Genomic DNA, 18,661 nt, shown 5'->3' on the forward strand with positions numbered 1-18,661 from the left:
AACTTGTAGTTTTTTTTTTTGATGCTGGCACTTTTCTTCCCGGGCAGAAAGTTGCATCTTGGAAAAATCTACCCATGTTCGTAAAAACACGAACAAGTCAAGTTCACCCCAGGGTATGGTTAAGAGATTACCGAACATGGCCACGAACATAAATTGTTCGAGGTGTATCTGCGAAAAATCTTGTTGAGTTTATTTGACCAACAATGCCACATCAAGTTGAGTTTATAGTAGCAAACCACTGAAATCTTCCAAAAATCATATCTAGTTCATAAAGTAGATTTTGATCCCAAAAATAATTTAATTGGTTTTTAATGCACCCCGCCACAATTCAGACCGCCCCCCCCCCTCCTCCTTTCTTCCTCTTCACAAATATGAGTAATATTGCAGGAATATACGCACTTACATCAAAACAAGATTTTTCAAAGTTGAAAAATTATTTTACTTTAAAAACTCATTAAAAAATTGTGGAGAAAGCGTTGAATTGCCAAAATGTCATAATAATTTTCCAAATCACAAAAAATCCAAAGTCTCTATATTCCATTTTTTTAAATTAAAAATAAAAGTTTATGAAAATATTCCTAAAATTGCATAAGTCCAAAAATCCACAGTAAAATTCCAAAAAGCCTGGTAATGTTTCTTATCAAAATAATTTTTCAAAATGTTGAAAAATATTCAACTGGCTGAGAGCAAAAATTTCGCAAAGTCCTGAAAATCTAAAAAAATCTACCAAAAATCTTATCGTGATACTGATCCCGTAAATTTTCTAAGTGCCGGAACGATTTTTGTAGGGGGTATATCAATAATTATTAAAAACCAACTTTCGAATTTCAAAATTTCAATGAAGACGTTTTGTTAGGGACATTATTTTAGGAACAAACTGATGTTTTTGTAAAAATCGGACAAAAATTTCCTGTAATTTCGTCGATTTTTCCGAAATTTTGGTTCAAAGCAAAAATAAACATCAAAATAATTTATCATGTTTCCAAACTCCCGAAAATTTTCTAAGTCCCAAAAAAATGCTTTTTCTGTAAAAAGTAAAGAATTAAAAAATATATGCAAAAATAAATTTGAAACAAAGTCAAAATAATCATTTCATGATGTTCGGGTAAAATTTTGGAAAAAATAAAATTTTCGAAATTTTTGCTAAGTCCAAAAAAACTACCACTAACACCTCAATATCAACTGTAGATAATGCAGTATGATCATGGAATATACTTTCCATGATACGCAGTCGGTTTCAAAAGTCGTCATAACTCGAGGAGTTTACAGCAAGATGCGAATAAACAAGCCAAGATAGTTCGAAGTTATATCCACCAACTCACTTTCCGCCCGGGATATCTAATAACAAAAAAATCCTGAATTATTTCCGTCTGCTCGGGATTAGCTCAATACTATTAATATCAATCTAAACAAGGATAGCCGTTTTTAGATAGCTTAAACAAATTTTTGTTGTTCTCTGTTGGGCTTTGAATTTTATATGCACCACATTTATAGTTCAAATTAAATAAGTATCCTATAAATAATTTTTTTAAATTTATTTCTATATGACATGACTAAAACAGCTTAAAAATTGGTTTAAGATGTCTAAAAAACAAAAATTACAACACATAAAATGGTACCAATTTATGTAAAATTTTAGAAAAGTTCAAACGTATTAATTGTAATGCTAATGTAATCTCCAGGCCAAAATTAGAGTTTTGTTTGATTCCGGGAATTTCCCGTACAAAATATAAAAATTCTCGGGATTAGGGAAATCCCGGTTTTTGAAAAAAAAAATCCCGGGAATTTTGTGCCGGGAATTCCCGGGATGGACGCACTATTGCCAAGCACGTGGTTTTGTGCGTTTGACAGCTGTCAGTCGATTGAATTCCAAAGACTTTTCTCAATATGCTGGAAGCTAGGCAGTAATTCCAAGTTATTTTTATAAATTTTAGCAATTCTGCGTGGTTTCTGGTAATCCCTCGAGTAATCCCTAGTAATTCTGGGAAATCAAAGTAATCCGTGGCATATTGCCAGTAAACCTGGTAATTCCATTTAGACTGGTCAGTAATCCTTGATGCTGAAAACCCCTTTGGTAAAAACATGTTTTAAACGAATTCCTAGATATTTTTCTAAATTCTTTGAAAGAATGAAAACAGTTACCATGTTTTAAGCGTTGAAAATCATTCTTTAGAAAAGAAATTACTATTATTTGAGTTCCTAGAGACCAGAAAATGGGATTTGAGTAAAAAATATCAAATTTTGTATGGGAACAATTTTAAAAGTGAAAAAATCACCAAAATCTCCTTTCATTCCAGGTCATCGCCCTCGCCACCGGCACCAAGTGCGTCAGCGGCGAGCACATGAGCGTCACCGGTTCCGTGATCAACGACTCGCACGCGGAAATCATCGCCCGGCGGGGTCTGCTGGACTTTTTCTACACCCAGCTGGACCAGCACTGCAAACAGGCAGCGGCGGCAGCGTCGACCAACAACGGCAATAACAATAACACTGTTGCTCAACAAAATGGGAAAAATGGCGAACCGGAAGCGGCGGAACCCGAGCCGAGCATCTTCGTCCGGCCGACGGACGGCTCGTCCAAGCTGTACCGGCTCAAGGACGGCATCTACTTCCATCTGTACATCAACACGGCCCCGTGCGGAGACGCGCGGGTGTTTAGTCCGCACGAGAACGACAACATGGACGTGGACAAGCACCCGAACCGGTAGGGAGATCACTCTGATCTGAGGACATTTCGCCAGAGAAGCACGCAAGCAAACAATTTTGCCACCAGATGGCACTGCTCAGGTTTGCGTCTTGGCTAGGTTGTTTGTTTGATTTCTTTGGTGGAATTTCCCTTTCGAAAAAAAAAGCCCGTAACTGATTCCATCTTTTCATCGATCGCGCTCCCGATTCTGGGCGCTCTGCTCTCCCTAACATTCCTACCCCGCCCTAACCTCAAAAAAAAAACACAGGAAAGCCCGCGGCCAGCTGCGCACCAAGGTGGAATCGGGCGAAGGGACGATACCGGTCAAGAGCAGCGAGGGCATTCAGACGTGGGATGGTGTCCTGCAGGGGCAGCGTCTGCTGACGATGTCCTGCTCGGACAAAATATCACGCTGGAACGTGCTCGGCTTGCAAGGATCGCTGCTCGCGTCCGTGATCGAGCCGATCTATCTGCACTCGATCGTGCTGGGCAGCTTGCTGCACCCGGCGCACATGTACCGGTAAGATACGAGAACGGCCACAAACAGAGCGGAAACAGAAACAAAAAATGACAAGTGTTGTTTCCCGGAACCGGCCGCTGCGTCAGCCACGCCGAAATTTGCTGAAAAAGTTTAGTCAGGAAAATTTTGTAGTGTGCAACGCACGGTTTGACACTTTCGGAACTAACGTTGCAGTATTCAGACTCCTGCTGCATAGTTCCGAAAGCCACCGGGGTTCCGGGTGTTTGCTATTACTACTATGTTACCAATACACTGTGTGAGTGAGTGTTTGCTATAGACACAAACGATTCGGGCGTAACAATGTAAAACGGTCAACCGGAGTGCGTGTTTACGTTGTTACGCCGGAATGTGTTCTTCGCTTCGAGATTTGGTTTTCTTTTTTGTTTGTTTGTTCGTGTGGTAAGCTGCCTCTTTTTGATAAAGGTTTTATCATTTCCTTCAGACACATTGTAAGCCAGGTTCAGTGTCACGTTAAACGAACGCATGATCTGTTGGGGTGTTCAGTGTTGCCAGGCTGTTCGGAAAGAACAATAACCTTCTTAGCAAATTGACAAAATTTTAACTGGCATGTAAAATCATCTATCCTATCAGAATTCAGAATTCTAACAATTTTTTTAAATTATTTTTAATGTTATTTGTCATATTGGTCACCGGGACCCGTGGTGTAGAGGTAAGCGTGGTTGCCTCTCACCCAGTCGGCCTGGGTTTGATCCCAGAAGGTCCCGGTGGCATTTTTCGAGACGAGATTTGTCTGATCACGCCTTCCGTCGGACAGGGAAGTAAATGTTGGTCCCGGTTTAACCTAGTGGTTAGATCGTTAGCTCAGTCCAGGTGCAGGAGTCGTCTCCCTGGGTCCTGCCTCGGTGGAGTCGCTGGTAGGCAGTTGGACTAACAATCAAAAGGTCGTCAGTTCGAATCCCGGGGTGGATGGAAGCTAAGGTGTAAAAAAAAGTTTGCAATTGCCTCAACAATCAAGCCTTGGGACACTTAGTTTCGAGTAGAAATCTCGCAATCGAGAACGCCAAGGCAATGCTGTAGAGCGAATAATTTGATTTTTTGATTTTTTTTTGTCATATTGGTCATGTCTATAACATAAAAACCACATGTATATTTTAAATGTAAAAAATCATAGAGCAATTTTTATAAATGTTTTAAATAATCCTTACCTAAATAATCCTTACATACAAGGTAAAATAACTAACAAAGTTAGCAAAAAATTAACAAAATAAATAAAATTTACAAATTAAAAAAAAATACAAAATTAACAAAATCAGTCAACTTTACAAAGCTGAAAAAATTTAGAAAATGACGATAATTACTGAAATAAATAATACTAAATGAACTTAACCAATAAAAGTACCGAGCTTAACAAATAAAAAAAAATTACAAATTCATTACATATTTAGCAAATATAACAAACTTATCAAATAAACTAAACAAAATTATGGAAATTACCGCAATCTACAAAACCCAAAAATAAAATAAAAATAAATAAATAAAAATAACTAAAAACTAACAAAATGCATAAATTAATTAATTTTAATAATCATACAAATTTTTCAAATTAAAAAAAATACATTTGCAACGAATTTATTATATTCAACATATTCAGCATAATCATTCATTTCAGCAAATTTTACAACTTTATCGAATAAAAAAATTGATAACTTGATGAAATAGATAAATTTGTCAAATTTGATAAATTTTTCAAATTTGGCAAATTTGATAAATTTTTCAAATTTGATAAATTTGTCAAATTTGTCAAATTTGATAAATTTGTCAAATTTGATAAATTTGTCAAATTTGATGAATTTGTCAAATTTGATAAAATTGTCAAATTTGATAAATTTGTCAAATTTGATAAATTTGTCAACTTTGATAAATTTGTCAACATTGATAAATTTCTCAAATTTGATAAATTTGTCAAATTTGATAAATTTTATAAATTCCATAAACTTCATAAATTTGATGAATTTCATAAATTTAATGAATAAATTTTATAAATTTCATAAATTTTATGAATTTCATAAATTTTATGAATTTCATAAATTTAATAAGTTTCATAAATTTCATGAATTTCATGAGTTTCACGAATTTCTTGAATTTCATGAATTTCATAAATTTAATAAATTCAATAAATTTGATGAATTTCATAATTTAAATGAATTTTAATAATTATCATAAATTTTATAAATTTGATGAATTTCATAAATTTGATGAATTTCATAAATTTGATAAATTTGATAAATTCATAACTATCATAAATTTCATAAATTTGATTAATTTCATTAATTTTATAAATTTCATAACTTTCATTAATTTCATAAATTTGATGAATTTCTTAAATTTGATGAATTTCATAAACTTGATGAATTTCATAAATTTAATGAATTTATCAATTTCAATTTTTTTTATAAACTTCTATAATTTTATAATTTTTATGAATATTATAAATTTTGTGAATTTCACAAATTTGATGAATTTAATAAATTTAATGAATTTCAAAAATATAATAAATTTTATTTATTTGATGAATTTCATAAATTTTATAAATTTCATAATAATAACGAATTTTATAAATTAAATGAATTTGATAAATTTAATGAATTTCATAAATTTAATGAATGTCATAACTTTCATAAATTTGATGAATTTCTTAAATTTGATAAATTTTATAAATTCCATAAATTTTACAAATTTCATGAATTTCACAAATTTGATGAATTTGATAAATATAATGAATTTCAAAAATATAATAAATTTTATTTATTTGATGAATTTCATAAATTTTATAAATTTTATAATTATAACGAATTTTATAAATTAAATGAATTTGATAAATTTCATGAATTTCATAAATTTAATGAATATCATAACTTTCATAAATTTGATGAATTTCTTAAATTTGATAAATTTTATAAATTCCATAAATTTTACAAATTTCATGAATTTCATAAAATTGATGAATTTCATAAATTTAATGAATTTCATAAATATCAGTAATTTCATAAATTTTATAAATTTCATATTTTTTATAAATTCATTTTTTTATAAATTCCATAAAGTTTATAAATTTCGTGAATTTCACAAATTTGATGAATTTTATAAATATCATAATTTCATAAATTTCATGAATTTCATATTTTTTTAAAATTTCATAATAATAATGAATTTCATAAATTAAATGAAGTTCTTAAATTTAATGAATTACATAAATTAAATGAAGGACCTCCGTGTACGCACGAGAGCAAGCAGCAGTCAAGTGCTCAGTGCTCCATCGTTTTTTCGATTTTTTTCGCCGTAGTTTACCGTGATTAGCCGCGAGTTTGCTCCTGCAGCATGCCAAAGGCCGGCCGTGGCCGTGGCAGTTCGAGTGCGGCCTCGAAAAACCCGCGAAGTTCGTCTACTGGCCGTGTGCAAAAAGGTAAACAAACCAACGCCGTGTCGGCCGCCATCGCGCAGGGGAGCGTCAGCGCTGAAGGCATCGATAAAAAGTTACTACATCCCGGATATGTCCCAAGATCACCAGTGCGAACCCGTTCCGGTACTTCCGGTGCCACGACCAGTGGCACATCAACATCCGCCAACATCCCCATCAGGAACGAGTTCCAGATGCTGAGCGACGACGAAGAAAACAGCAACACCGACGGTAGCAGCACTACCGACGACGACGACGACGATGATGGTCGTGCACGGAAAAAAGTGCCGACGTCAAAAAAGAACAATTCTCCAACGGAACGAAGACCACCTCCAATTTTTGTTTTGGACACGTTGGCGGACGATGTTGACGAGTTGCTGGAAGGCCTCGGATATTGTCTGAAAATCGGTAAGTCGGCAGTGCAAGTGATCACACTGAACAGAAAAGATTTCGACCTGGTGCTTGAAGAACTGAAGCGTAGCAACTTCAACTTCTACACATACGACCCAGAGAAGCCCCCTGTTAAGGTCGTCTTGCAGGGTTACCAAGACCGTCCGATCGCCGACCTGAAGCGACACCTCTCGAACGCCGGAATAAAGCCACGGGAGATAAAAGTGCTCTCGCGAAAGACAACAGTCACAGGTACACACACCCTGTACCTGTTGTACTTCGACCGCGGCACCGTCAAGATCCAAGATCTGCGGCGGACTAAGACACTGGACGGTTTTTGGGTAAACTGGCGGTTTTACACCAAGAACCCGACAGACGTAGCGCAATGCCACCGTTGCCAGAAATTCGGCCACGGCTCGCGGAACTGCAACCTCCGGCCCCGCTGCGTGAAGTGCGGTGAGTCACACCTCTCGGAGGCGTGCGCACTGCCACGAAAGGCGGACTTGGGGGAAAACGCAGAACAAACTAAGCCGCGCGTAAAGTGCGCGAATTGTGAAGGCAACCATACCGGTAACTACCGCGGATGCGTCGCGCGCAAGGCTTACCTCGAGGAGCAGGAAAAGAGGAAGAAGAAAGCAGCAGCGCCCCACTCTCCTCAGCGAATTACGAGCGCAGCCGTTCCTGCAGTTGGGCAGCGTACGGTTCCAGCGGACAACCCAGCGATCCCTCCTGGATGGGGGCGTTCGTTTGCCAGCGTGGTCGCTGCCGGTAGCGGCGATGCGGCCCAGCAAGGAGTCACCGGGGAAGATCTCTTTACCCTGCCGGAGTTCTTTGCTCTCGCGGGGGAGATGATGACGCGGTTTCGGAGCTGCCGTAACAAGGCGGAGCAATTTCTGGCCCTCGGGGAGCTGATGATCAAGCACATCTATAATTGATATTATTTTTGTCTGTGATCTAGTTTTAAGCTTTCTCTCTATCTATCCTTTTCCAATTGCACTTTCTGTAAGTTTTTTGAAAACTTTTTCTTACTCTTGTCTATTCCATAGTTATAAGTAATAATTTTTCGATTGAATTACGATGTAAATCACAGCTGAAAGGAACACCAAAACTCTGTTGTGTACCTAAATGAACTCATTGTAAATTGATTATTCACAAATAAAACTGAATTGAATTGAATAAATTAAATGAATTTCATAACTTTCATAAATTTGATGAATTTCATAAATTTAATGAGTTTCATAAATTTAATGAATTTCATAAATTGAATGAATTTCATAAATTGAATGAATTTCATAAATTTAATTAATTTCATAAATATCATAAATTTCATAAATTTGATGAATTTCTTAAATTTGATGAATTTTATCAGTTTGATGAATTTTATAAATTTGATGAATTTCATAAATTTGATAAAATTCATAAATTTATATCCATCATAAATTTCACAAATTTGATGCCTTTCATTAATTTTATAAATTTCATAAATGTCATTTATTTCATAAATTTGATGAATTTCTTTAATTTGATGAATTGCATAAACTTGATGAATTTTATAAATTTAATGAATTTATCACTTTCAATTTTTTATAAATTTCTTAAATTTTATAATTTTTATGAAATTTTATAAATTTTGTGAATTTTACAAATTTGATGAATTTTATAAATTTAATGAATTTCATTAATATCATAAATTTCATTAATTTGATGAATTTCATAAATTTTATAAATTTCATAATCATAATGAATTTCATAAATTAAATGAATTTCTTAAACTTAATGAATTTCATAAATTTTATAAATTTCATAAATAATAATTCATAATCAATTTGAGGAATTTCTTAAATTTGATGAATTTTATAAATTCCATAAATTTTATATATTTCATGAATTTCATAAATTTGGTGAATTTCATTAATTTAATGAATTTCATTAATATCAGTAATTTCATAAATTTTACAAATTTTATAATTTTCTTAATTTCTTTTTTTATCATAACTTCCATAAATTTTATAAATTTGATGAATTTCATAAATTTAATGAATTTCATAAATTTGATGAATTGCATAAATTTTATAAATTTCATAAAATTTATAAATTTCAAAAAGTTTATAAATTTCATAAATTTTATAAATTTAATTAATTTTATAAATTTGATTTTAAGAGCCAAAAAAATATTAATTTGATAATTTTTATAAATTTTATCAAATTCATGAATTTAATGAATTCTGATTACTTTAATAAATTTGATACTTTTTTCTCATAGATAATGTTAATGAATTCTGATTAATTCAACTTATTGACATTCGTTAATTTTGATAAAATGTATTGAATTAGGATTAATTCAATAAATTTTTACTAATTTTTACTAAATTTTACTAATTTTTTACTCTGAATGAATTGATAAATTTAATAAATTTTGAGTAAGTATTTCTGTAAATTAGATAAAATTGTTAAATTTTATAAATTTGTCATATTTGTAAAACTGAGAAATGTTCAAGAAATGTTTGTGAAATTTTGTTAATTTTATTTTATTTTTGAAATTTGAGAAATTGATGAATTGAAAAAAAAATCAATTTTTGAGTTTTTCGTAAAATGGTCTAATTATCTATAGAATATTCTATGTTTAAAGGACTTTTTCAAGTAAAAATCTAGAATTGATAAAATTGATGAAATTTCCAACAAATTGACAATTGCTACTGCCAAAAATATTTTAAAAAAATTGGCTTCAAATTAAAAAAAAAATACATATCTCATTACATGACCCTGGCAGCACTGAACTATCCGCTATGGACAACATTCGTCAAGTCCCAGTTCTAATGCATCACTCAAATCTTCTCTTCCTCCTTTCCCACCAGCGCCATCTGCGGCCGCGTCGAGAACTCGATCCAGGGCCTGCCGCCGCCGTACCGGCTCAACAAGCCGCGCCTCGCCCTCATGACGTCGGCCGAGTCGCGCAACCAGACGAAACCGCCCAACTTCAGCATCAACTGGGTCATCGGCTGCCAGGAGGTGGAAATCGTCAACTCTTTCACCGGCAAGCTCATCAACAACAACACCAACACCAACAAGATGTCCCGGCTGTCGAAGCAGTCCTTTTACCGCCGGTACGCGGCCATCATCGAGCGACTGCCGGAACCGGCGCCGGTGCTGCGGGAAGTGCTGCCGACGTACTTTGAAACGAAGATGGCCGTGCCGGAGTACCAGCAGGCGAAGAAGGAGCTGTTTGCGGCTTTTGCGAAGGAGGACCTGGGCGACTGGCTGAAGAAACCGATCGAGCAGGACCAGTTTACGCTGATTCCGCCCAAGCCGGAGGAGCTGGCGCTGGTTCAGCAGCAGAACCAGGCCGGCAACAATGGGGTGGCCCCGGTCGGCAATGGGAACGGACCGACGCAGGGCGGCAAATGACACGGGGGGAAGCATGCCGGCAAGCAGGGCAAGTAGAAGGGCGCGAGCGATGATTCTCGAGAGAGTCTAGTTTTAAGGTTTAAAGGCTGTTTCTTTTTTGTCGTGTAACCTAGGATTAGGTTGGTTGTTTTGATTTTATTTGAACCGTTTAAGTTTTCTGTTAGCTGTGCAGAATTGTAGGCTTAACTGTACCGGACACAAAGCATAGTCGAAGCTCGACCGTCTGAACAAGTGAGAAAAGATTGACGAAAAAACTGCGTCAAAGCGAATAATTTAACTGATTTTTAAAGAATCTGTAACTAACCTTCCCGAAGATGTTTAGGGTAGAAAGTACTCTAGTATTTCACGTGAATTGTAGTTGTTTTGATTGATCATTTACTCAGAAGGCACGTTCCTCCTCCTGCCGAATCGTCCAGATCTCGTGACCATAGAGGATTCTGTGGAGGTTTCCGTAATCCGAAGCGGTTACCAGCGATCCTACCTTCTTCAACTCATCACCATCCACAGCTTTCGTTAAACTTACCTATTTCCTAAACATTGAGAATTTTCTTCAAAACTAGATCATTTTAGAACAATACAAAGACCGTTTCGAGTAAACCTTACCAAAACAAAGCAAACTTGTTGGAAAATTTGCCTGAACAGAAGCAAAACAAAGTGCCAACTGTCATGGCAACGAGTGCCCAGTGGTGTGCATTGTTTACGAATTGACGCTGCTCCGAGGGGTAAGACACTTCGATATTTTTTTTTTTAGTTTTGTATTATTATTTATTTGACTTTTTTTAAAAAAAAAAAAGATCGATCAAAACAACTAAATTTCTAGAAAAGCAAACTCGGTGAAAACTCATAAACAAGAAAACATCGGCGATTTATACAGCCGACATAATTGTGTAAAAATCCATCAAAACAAACCCCAACAAAACCAGCAAGTTCTACAACAACAAAAATCCACTAATCAACTCGTATCTAACCACAACATTTAACCACCCCCGTTCTTCGCCAGTAAGTAGAGTTCAAACAAAAAGAAAGCAAAAAACAAGTACATCAATTAAAAGTAAACAAAGTAAACCAAGTTGGAAAAGAAATAACTCGAAGAGGAGGAAACCCGTGTGATATATTTCAAGTAAAGATAATATTTCAGTAATTATTCAAATTTAACAAGCGCGCGCACGCACGCAGCGTGCGGACCCCATTGAAAATCGACTGAAACACATAGACAGCAAGTGCGAACAAACAGTGTTGTGCGTGTGAGAGTGTTTTTTTGTTGCTTTGAGCGGTTTGACAGCTAACGGTTGTTAGGTTAGGTTGCCAAATGTCAAACATTTGGCAACCTAACCTAACTTTGCAAATCTTGCCAGTAAAGTTGTGTGATTGAGACTCATTTTTTTTTGTTTTAGTTCAGCGTGTAGTTGCGAGGTAAACAAACGAATAGCACGTAGTACAAGTTTTTTGTTTTGAGTTTAAGATTTTTTTCGAGGTTATGTTTAGGGTTAGCGAAACGCACGTTTTAACCGGCAGACAAACAAAAACAAACGGAACGAATACACCAATGGTAGAGCGAAAGGGATGAAGCAGCAGCAAAGTGTAGACTTACTAAAGTAAACAAACAATGCAGACACAAACGTCACTTTTAGTAGGCCTTGAACGTTACTTACCGTTATCGACTCGGTTTTGGGTGTATTTTACGTTTTAATCTTGGCAGCGCAGCGGCAGTAGGCCGTGAGAATCTCTCTCCTTTTGTGCTTTCCAGCAGAAGCAGTGTTAGTGACAGATCTCTTCCCGTGAGTGAGTGTGCGTGAGAGCGCGAATGAGTGAGTGAGAGCGAGTTTTCCCCCACACAGTTTCGCCCCCAGAATATTTGTGTATGTGTAAATGTCGATAATAAATTGAAATATTTACTGTGATATTAATCTTTACTTCAAATATTGACATTCGTATTAGGGAGTAGAAATGTCAAATGAGCGTTAAATGGTTAAAGAAAAATCAACCAACAAATATTCAAACCGACGAGCGGAAGGCGTTAATTAGCGAAAGTAACGTAAAGTCTAACATTATTAAACAAAAAAGTAACAGTTAAGAATTTATCTTCCTTCAAAACTTATCCGATCGTTGCGCATTAAACAAAAAGTAAACAAAAACACTGCTAGTAAACACAACGCAAAGCACGAGGAAGCTGTCCGTCCGGTCGCCCGGCCGAAAGTCGCCCGAAAGTTGAATAATTTCAGTAAAAAACAAACCCGCAAAAATTAGCACTGCAAATTGGTCAATTTTCCCTCCGTGTGCGCAAACTAGTGCGACGGACAGCTTCGAGCTCACCAATACATTCACAACACCCATACCTTAAGCGACACACCTTTTCATTCGAAATCTTTAGCGAAAAAAAAATGAATAATAAATATTACCAGAGATCAGCTTGTTTGCCTAGACAGAATTTCAAGATAAACTAAATAAATCTTACACATTTTAACTTATTATCTAACCCAACAAAACAAAACAACAACAACAAAATGCATCAAGCGTTCGCTTTGGATTTTTCTTTTCTTACTTCTGACTCACTCGAAACGCACACCAACACATCGGTAGCGAAGCGCTGGTTGGATCTACCTTACCGATCGCCTTTTCTTTCGACAGGCACGATACAACGACGCCCGTCGGTAAGGTAGACCTCGATTATTTGTTTGTTTTTCCTTTCCAGTTGAGGGAAGTTGGGAAAAGAAAAATTTTAAGTGGCTTAACGAAACATGATTAAAACTTACCAAATAAGTAGCAATTGCGGAAACGTAGAACGTTGAAACGAGCGTTTGCAGAAAGTAGTTGAATTGACAGCTTTCGCGTTGGGAATCGAAGCTTGCCGGAAGCGGCGCGGGTTCGATTCTCGCCGGGGGCAAACTTGTTTTTCTCACGCTCCTATTTTTAGCCAATAAAGCTAACCGAATGTAAAATGATCAAGGTTGTTAATCGATGAAATTATCGTCGATAATATTATCGTCTAACGACAACGATAATGGTTATCGTTATCGTCGGGACGATAACGATAATCTATCGTTATCGTTTTTCCGATTATTCTATCGGCGATAATTTTATCGCTGATAACGGACGATAAATTATAATTAAAATATTTCAAAAATTGACTAAAACCAACCAAATTATGTTGAATTTTAAAGTTGCCTTTTAGTATTTTTTTATTTGATAAAACGGTATGTTTCTAAGTTTAAATACTAAAAAAGCACAAAATACTCAACTTTTTATAATTTGAAATATGGGTATCAAACAAAGCGAAATTTTCCTGCTTTTTCATTTAAAAAAAAATCTAAAATAGTTAAAATACATTAAAAAATTCGAATCGTTTGTTACCCATAATTGCGAATCAGAAAAATTTGAGTATTTTCGAGAAAATACGGTATTCTATGAAAATTTGAGTATTTCATTTAAAAAAATCTAAAACAGTGAAAATGCATGAAAAATTTAGAATCGTTTTATACCCATATTGCGAATTAAAAAATTTGAATATTTTCGAGAAATTGCGGTATTTTGTAAAAAAATAGTATTTCATTCAAAAAACTCTAAAACAGTGAAAATGCATGCAAAATTTCGAATCGTTTGATACCCTTATTGCGAAATATAAAAAATTGAGTATATTTGAGAAAATACGATATTTTGTGAAAGTTTGAGAATTTCATTTTGAAAAAAAAACTTTAAAACTGTTAAAATACATGCAAAATTTCAAATCGTTTGATACCTATATTTCGAATTATAAAAAATGTGTTATTTCGAGAAAATAAGCTATTTTGTGAAAATTTTAGAATTTAATTCAAAAAAACTGTAAAACAGTGAAAATGCATGCAAAATCTCGAATCGTTTGATACCCATACTTCGAATTATAAAAATTTGAGTATTTTCGAGAAAATACGGAATTTTGTGAAATTTCAGTATTACATTTAAAAAAAAACTCTAAAACAGTGAAAACGCATGCAAAATTTCGAATCGTTTGTTGCCAATATTTCGCATTGTACAAATTTGAGTATTTTCGAGAAAATACGGTATTATTGTGAAAATTTTAGTACTTTATAATAATAACTCTAAAACAGTGCAAATGCATGCAAAATTTCTAATCGTTTAATACTCATATTTCAAATTATTAAAATTTGAGTATTTTCGAGAGAATACGGTATTTTCTTAAAATTTGAGTATTTTCGAGAAAATACGGTATTTTCTGAAAATTTGAGTATTTCATTTAAAAATCTCTAATACAGTGAGAAGGCATGCAAAATTTCAAATCGTTTGTTACCCATATTGCGCATTAATAATGTTTTAGTATTTTTAAGTAAATACGGTATTTTGTGAAAATTTTAATCTCTAAAACAGTTCGAATACATTTAAAATTTCCAATCATTTGAAATCCATACTGCGAATTATATTTTTTTCTGTATTTTCGAGAAAATACGGTATTTTGTGAAAGTTTGAGTATTTCATTAAAAAAATCTCTAAAATAGTTGAAATATTTTAGAGATTTTACATTCAAAATTTCGAATCGTTTGAAATCATTATTGCGAATTATAAAATGTTTAGTATTTTCGAGAAAATACGATATTTTGTGAAAATTTGAGTATTTCATTTAAAAAAAACTCTAAAACAGTGCAAATGCATGCAAAATCTCAAATCATTTGAAAACTCGTAATTCGAATTATAAAAATTTGAGTATTTTCGAGAAAATACGGCATTTTGTGAAAATTTCAGTATTACATTTAAAAAAAACTCTAAAACAGTGAAAACGCATGCAAAATTTCGAATCGTTTATTACCCATATTGCGCATTACTAATGTTTTTTGTATTTTCGAGTGAATACGGTATTTTGTAAAAAATTTATTATTTCACAAAAAAAACTCTAAAACAGTTAAATACATGTAAAATTTCGATTTGTTTGATACCCATATTGCGAATTATTTAAATTTGAGTATTTTCGAGAAAGTACGGTATTTTGTGAAAGTTTGAGTATTTTATCAAAAAAAAACTTTAAAACAGTTCAAATACATTCAAAATTTCGAATCGTTTGAAATCATTATTGCGAATTATAAAATGTTTAGTATTTTCGAGAAAATACGGTATTTTGTGAAAATTTGAGTATTTCATTTAAAAAAACTCTAAAACAGTGAAAATGAATGCAAAATCTCGAATCGTTTGATACCCATATTTCGAATTATAAAAATTTGAGTATTTTCGAGAAAATATGGTATTTTCGAAAATTTGAGTATTTCATTCAGAATTATCTAAAACAGTGCAAATGCATGTAAAATTTCGAATCGTTCGAAACCCATATTGCGAATTATAAAAAAATGTGTTTTCGAGAAAGTACGGTATTTTGTGAAAATTTGAGTATTTAATTTAAAAAAAAACTCTAAAATAGTTGAAATACATGCAAAATTTCAAATCGTTTGATACCCATATTGCAAATTATAAAAATTTGAGTACTTTAAAAAATACTATATTTTGTGATTTTTTTGAGTATTTATATGTTGAAACTTACCGCATTTTCAAAAAAAACCTTAAAGGAAGCTTGAAAATTCAACATAATTTGGCTGGTTTTAGTAAATTTTAGAAAAATATTAAATATAAGTTATCGCTGATAGAATTATCGAAATATCGATAACGATAATTTTATCGTTAAAGACCTTGAAAAAGATGATTACCAATTCATAGACGATAAATACCACAACTCTTATCACGAATAAGTAAAATATCTCAAGTTCTAGGTTGAAACCGAGATCGGTTTTGAACAAATCCCAAGCAAAACAAAACAAAACATTACAGGTTTGTTAAAACCAAAGTTGTAAAATAAATAAAACCAAGTAGGATAGAAAACTGTATAATTTTTAAACAAAGACTTCCAGATAGTGCTCTCGTTTGGTCGTGACTTATCTGCATCGATTACACAAATACACACACACATAACACACACACGCTCACAACACACAATGACATTTAAGAACAAAACCAATTGAATAAAAAAATTATTCGAAGTAGACTAGTGCAAAAACCAATACAAAACAATTTACGAACCTAATATCAAATATTGAAACTATAAACTTTTGTTGAGAGTTTTTTCTAGTAATTTTTGCTCGCTATCACCTTGAATGACTCTAGAGATAGAACTCACCTATATCAAAGTAAAATCGAATTAAAGAGAAAAAAAAACTCATTTTTGTAGATGTTCTGAAGCGAAATTATCAACCCTGAATCTGAAGCAAAACTTTAAACTGAAATTGGCAAACCAATTGTGATTTGATACTCGTTTTTTCGTAAGGTAACCAAACAAAATAAAAAACAAACGTTTGATATAGTTCCACGCAAAATTGTACTTGTGTGTGTGCGTTTTTGATAGTTTGACATTTGTAGAAAGTAACTCTTAATAAAAAATTCTAAAAGTAATATCGTTCGACGACAAACATAACAATAAATAAGAAAAAAAACAATTGTTTTTAATTCGTTCTTTGTGAAAATTTCACAGCAAAAAAAAAATAATAAAAACAAACTATCTTGAAGCCTGAATAAAAAAAAATGAAACAATTTCACTCAGCAAAAAGGTCAATTCTTACACGAAAAAAAAAACTAACGTGTGTTACAAACAACATGGTTTATATTTTAACGCAAGAAATCTCAATCCAATTAGAACCAAATACCATTAAAAAGTTGCACTCAAGTTCTGGTTAGAACTTATTCTTGTTAGAAAAAAAAACAAACAAACTAATCTATCACACAGTCAATAAGTCGAATATGAGTTCTGTTCATTTTGCATCGTTCCGAATCCGGTCAGAATTCAGAATCTTACAAACAAGAGAAAAAAGTCACATTCAAAAAATCGAAAGTCCGAGAAATAAAAGCAGATTCCTAGACACGATTCTAAAAGAGTAACACTTTACACATTTTTAACGACACCCCTGTCGGCGTAAAACTAAACTAAACATTTCGGCAAAAACACAAAAAACAACACAATGAAAGAGCAATGTCGGTTTTGAACCAGAGCAAACAGTTGAAAGTGAGTGATTATGTTTCCAAAATAGCAAGAATCGAAACAAAAACAAAAAAACACGGTGCAAAAACAAAATCGTAAGCAAATACACAAGAACAACCAGCATATGAAACAATATGATTATTACTATGATTATATCAGCCATAATAGGATGACTATTCTGTTTATGACACAACAAAAAAAAACAAAACAAAAGTGAACTGCATTCAACCAATTAAGCGAGACAAGTGAACAAAGTAATAAACATTTATTAATACTGATTTCAGCCGGGCAGTTGTGTTCTTGACACGGAAAAATAATGAGAAAAGTCCCTTAAGAGGCAGTATTTGTAGATTCTGCTCGGTTTGTTCTAGAGGTCGTATCGAGGTGCTCCGATTTGGATGAAACTTTCAGCGTTTGTTTGTCTATGCATGAGATGAACTCATGCCAAATATGAGCTCTCTACGGCAAAGGGAAGTGGGGTAAAACGGGCATTGAAGTTTGAGGTCCAAAACACATGAAAAATCTTAAAATTGCTCGCATTTCCGTAAAACTTCATCAATTCCAACTCTCTAAGATGCATTCAAATGGTCTTTCGAAGCCCTTCAAAATGTGCTTTAGACATCATAGCTTTTGCAAATTACTGTTAAAAGTGGATTTTTTTAAAACCTTAATATCTTTTTGCAACAGCCTCCAACACCCATACTTCCATAGGTCAAAAGATAGGTAATTTCATGGACTATAAGCCTACGGTATCAACTTTTTGGCCAATCGCAGTTTTTCTCATAGTTTTACGATTTTTCTAAAACAAACATTTTACAACGTTAGTTTTTGCCCTGTAGGCCAAGAAGACGGCACTTTTTGGTCTCAATTTTGTCATACTCGGAATCCTCGGTCAATTTCACGTAAGTTAGAAGTATTGGAGTTGTAATTTTGATTTAAAAAATATTTAAATAAAACATTTTTGAAAAAAGAAATAGATCTTCTTTACCCTATGATCAATACGTCAAATGCTGTATCAAGTAGGCGAAAACTTGTTTACCCCTAATCCGACAAAATTCTAAATAATATTTTGATTAATTATAAATGCCATTTTTTCCAATCAAATTCAAAATTCCAACACCTCAATCTAATGTAAAATTTTCTGAGGATTCCGAATATGTCAAAATTGAGACCAAAAAGTGCCGCTATGGAGGCCTACAGGGCAAAAACTAACGTTGTAAAATGTTTGTTCTAGAA

The 18,661-nt window shown here is 33.5% G+C and overlaps 1 protein-coding gene across 5 annotated transcripts in view; it reads left to right on the forward strand.

Moving 5' to 3' along the window:
- Nucleotides 1-17,708, forward strand: part of LOC120416935 (double-stranded RNA-specific editase Adar) — a 110,122-nt gene extending 92,414 nt beyond the window's left edge. For all 5 annotated transcript variants that reach the window (XM_039578850.2, XM_039578849.2, XM_039578851.2 and 2 more), the window contains 3 exons: nucleotides 2,298-2,704; nucleotides 2,955-3,206; nucleotides 9,870-17,708. In XM_039578850.2, the coding sequence (XP_039434784.1) occupies nucleotides 2,298-2,704; nucleotides 2,955-3,206; nucleotides 9,870-10,419 (1,209 nt within the window). In that variant the 3' untranslated portion in view covers nucleotides 10,420-17,708. The remainder of the gene's footprint in view (nucleotides 1-2,297; nucleotides 2,705-2,954; nucleotides 3,207-9,869) is intronic.
- Nucleotides 17,709-18,661: the final 953 nt, after the last annotated feature.

Source organism: Culex pipiens, chromosome 1 (assembly GCF_016801865.2).
Source record: "Culex pipiens pallens isolate TS chromosome 1, TS_CPP_V2, whole genome shotgun sequence".
Lineage (NCBI taxonomy): Eukaryota > Metazoa > Arthropoda > Insecta > Diptera > Culicidae > Culex > Culex pipiens.